At 50.3% G+C, this 1,894-nt stretch overlaps 1 protein-coding gene across 1 annotated transcript in view; it reads right to left on the bottom strand.

The window, feature by feature from the left end:
• Positions 1–1,894, bottom strand: part of LOC107307592 (sodium/potassium-transporting ATPase subunit alpha-3-like) — a gene marked incomplete at its 5' end in the record, with an annotated part of 31,342 nt that overhangs the window by 12,823 nt on the left and 16,625 nt on the right. Inside the window, one exon of the mRNA XM_032441889.1 lies at positions 1,568–1,798. Within this exon, the coding sequence (XP_032297780.1) occupies positions 1,568–1,798 (231 nt within the window). The remainder of the gene's footprint in view (positions 1–1,567; positions 1,799–1,894) is intronic.

Genomic DNA, 1,894 nt, shown 5'->3' with positions numbered 1-1,894 from the left:
TATGGGGTTATATGGGGGGGATATGGGGTTATATGGGGTTATATGGGGCTATATGGGGGGTTATATGGGCTGTTATGGGGTTAAATGGGGCTATATGGGTCTATATGATACTCTATGTGTCTCTATGGGTCTCTATGTGTCCCTATGGGTTTCTATAGGGTCTCTATGGGTCCCTATGGGTTTCTATGGGGTCCCTATGTGTCTCTATGGGGTTTCTATGGGTCCCTATGTGTCCCTATGTGTCTCTATGGGGTCCCTATGTGTCTCTATGGGGTTTCTATGTGTCTCTATGGGTCTCTATGGGTCCCTATGTGTCTCTATGGGGTCTCTATGGGGTCTCTATGGGTCCCTATGTGTCTCTATGGGGTCCCTATGTGTCCCTATGTGTCTCTATGGGTCCCTATGTGTCTCTATGGGTCCCTATGGGATCCCTATGTGTCCCTATGTGTCCCTATGTGTCTCTATGTGTCCCTATGGGTCCCTATGTGTCTCTATGGGGTCTCTATGGGTCCCTATGGGTTTCTATAGGGTCTCTATGGGTCCCTATGGGTCCCTATCGGTCTCTATGGGGTTTCTATGTGTCTCTATGGGTCTCTATGGGGTTTCTATGGGTCTCTATGGGTCTATGTGGGTCTCTATGGGTCTCTATGGGTCCCTATGGATCCTTATGGGTCCCTATGGGTCCCTATGTGTCTCTATGGGTCTCTATGTGTCCCTATATGTCTCTATGGGGTTTCTATGGGGTCCCTATGGGTCTCTATGAGTCCCTATAGGGTCCCTATGGGTTTCTATGGGGTCCCTATGTGTCTCTATGGGGTCCCTATGTGTCCCTATGTGTCTCTATGGGTTTCTATGGGTCCCTATGTGTTTCTATGGGGTCCCTATGTGTCTCTATGGGTCCCTATGGGGTCTCTATGGGGTTTCTATGGGTCTCTATGTGTCTCTATGGGTCTCTATGTGTCCCTATGTGTCTCTATGGGTCCCTATGGGGTCCCTATGTGTCTCTATGGGTCTCTATAGGTCTCTATGGGTCTCTATGGGGTTTCTATGGGGTCTCTATGGGGTCTCTATGGGTCCCTATGGATCCTTATGGGTCTATATGGGTCACTATCGGTCCCTATGGGTTTCTATGGGGTTTCTATGGGTCTCTATAGGTCTCTATGGGGTCTCTATGGGTCCCTATGGGTCCCTATGTGTCTCTATGTGTCCCTATGGGGTCCCTATGGGTCCCTATGGGTCTCTATGTGTCCCTATGTGTCTCTATGGGGTCCCTATGGGTCCCTATGTGTCCCTATGTGTCTCTATGGGGTTTCTATGGGGTCTCTATGGGTCCCTATAGGTCTCTATGGGTCTCTATGTGTCCGTATGGGTCCCTATTGGTCTCTATGGGTCTCTATGGGTCCCTATGGGTCTCTATGTGTCCCTATGGGTCCCTATCGGTCTCTATGGGTCCCTATGGGGTTTCTATGGGGTTTCTATGGGTCTCTATGGGGTTTCTATGGGGTCCCTATATGTCTCTATGGTTCCCTATGGGGTCTCTATGGGTCCCTATGGGGCAGCCCCCCACCTTAATCCCAGCACTCCTGCATTTCCCAACAGCATCTGGCACAGCAGCACGAGGAGGGTCAATCATAGACATGAGCCCCACGAAACACAAATTGTCGGTGGCGAAATTGACGTCGTCGCAATCGAAAGCGAAACCTTTGGGGTATTGATCCTCGGGGAGGTAGAAGTGGCAAAAGCCTGTAAGAAGAAAATGGGGAGGGGGGCGAGGTGAGACCCCTCCCCATATTAAACGCTATAGGTTAAACTGCGCTACTGCAGCGCCATCTAGTGGCCACTAATGGAACTGCAGGTATATAGCGCCATCTAGTGGCCATTAATGGAACTGCAG

Source organism: Coturnix japonica, unplaced genomic scaffold, assembly GCF_001577835.2.
Source record: "Coturnix japonica isolate 7356 unplaced genomic scaffold, Coturnix japonica 2.1 chrUnrandom691, whole genome shotgun sequence".
Lineage (NCBI taxonomy): Eukaryota > Metazoa > Chordata > Aves > Galliformes > Phasianidae > Coturnix > Coturnix japonica.
The sequence above is the reverse complement of the archived record's forward strand: the minus strand, read 5'-3'. Positions and strand labels throughout refer to the sequence as shown.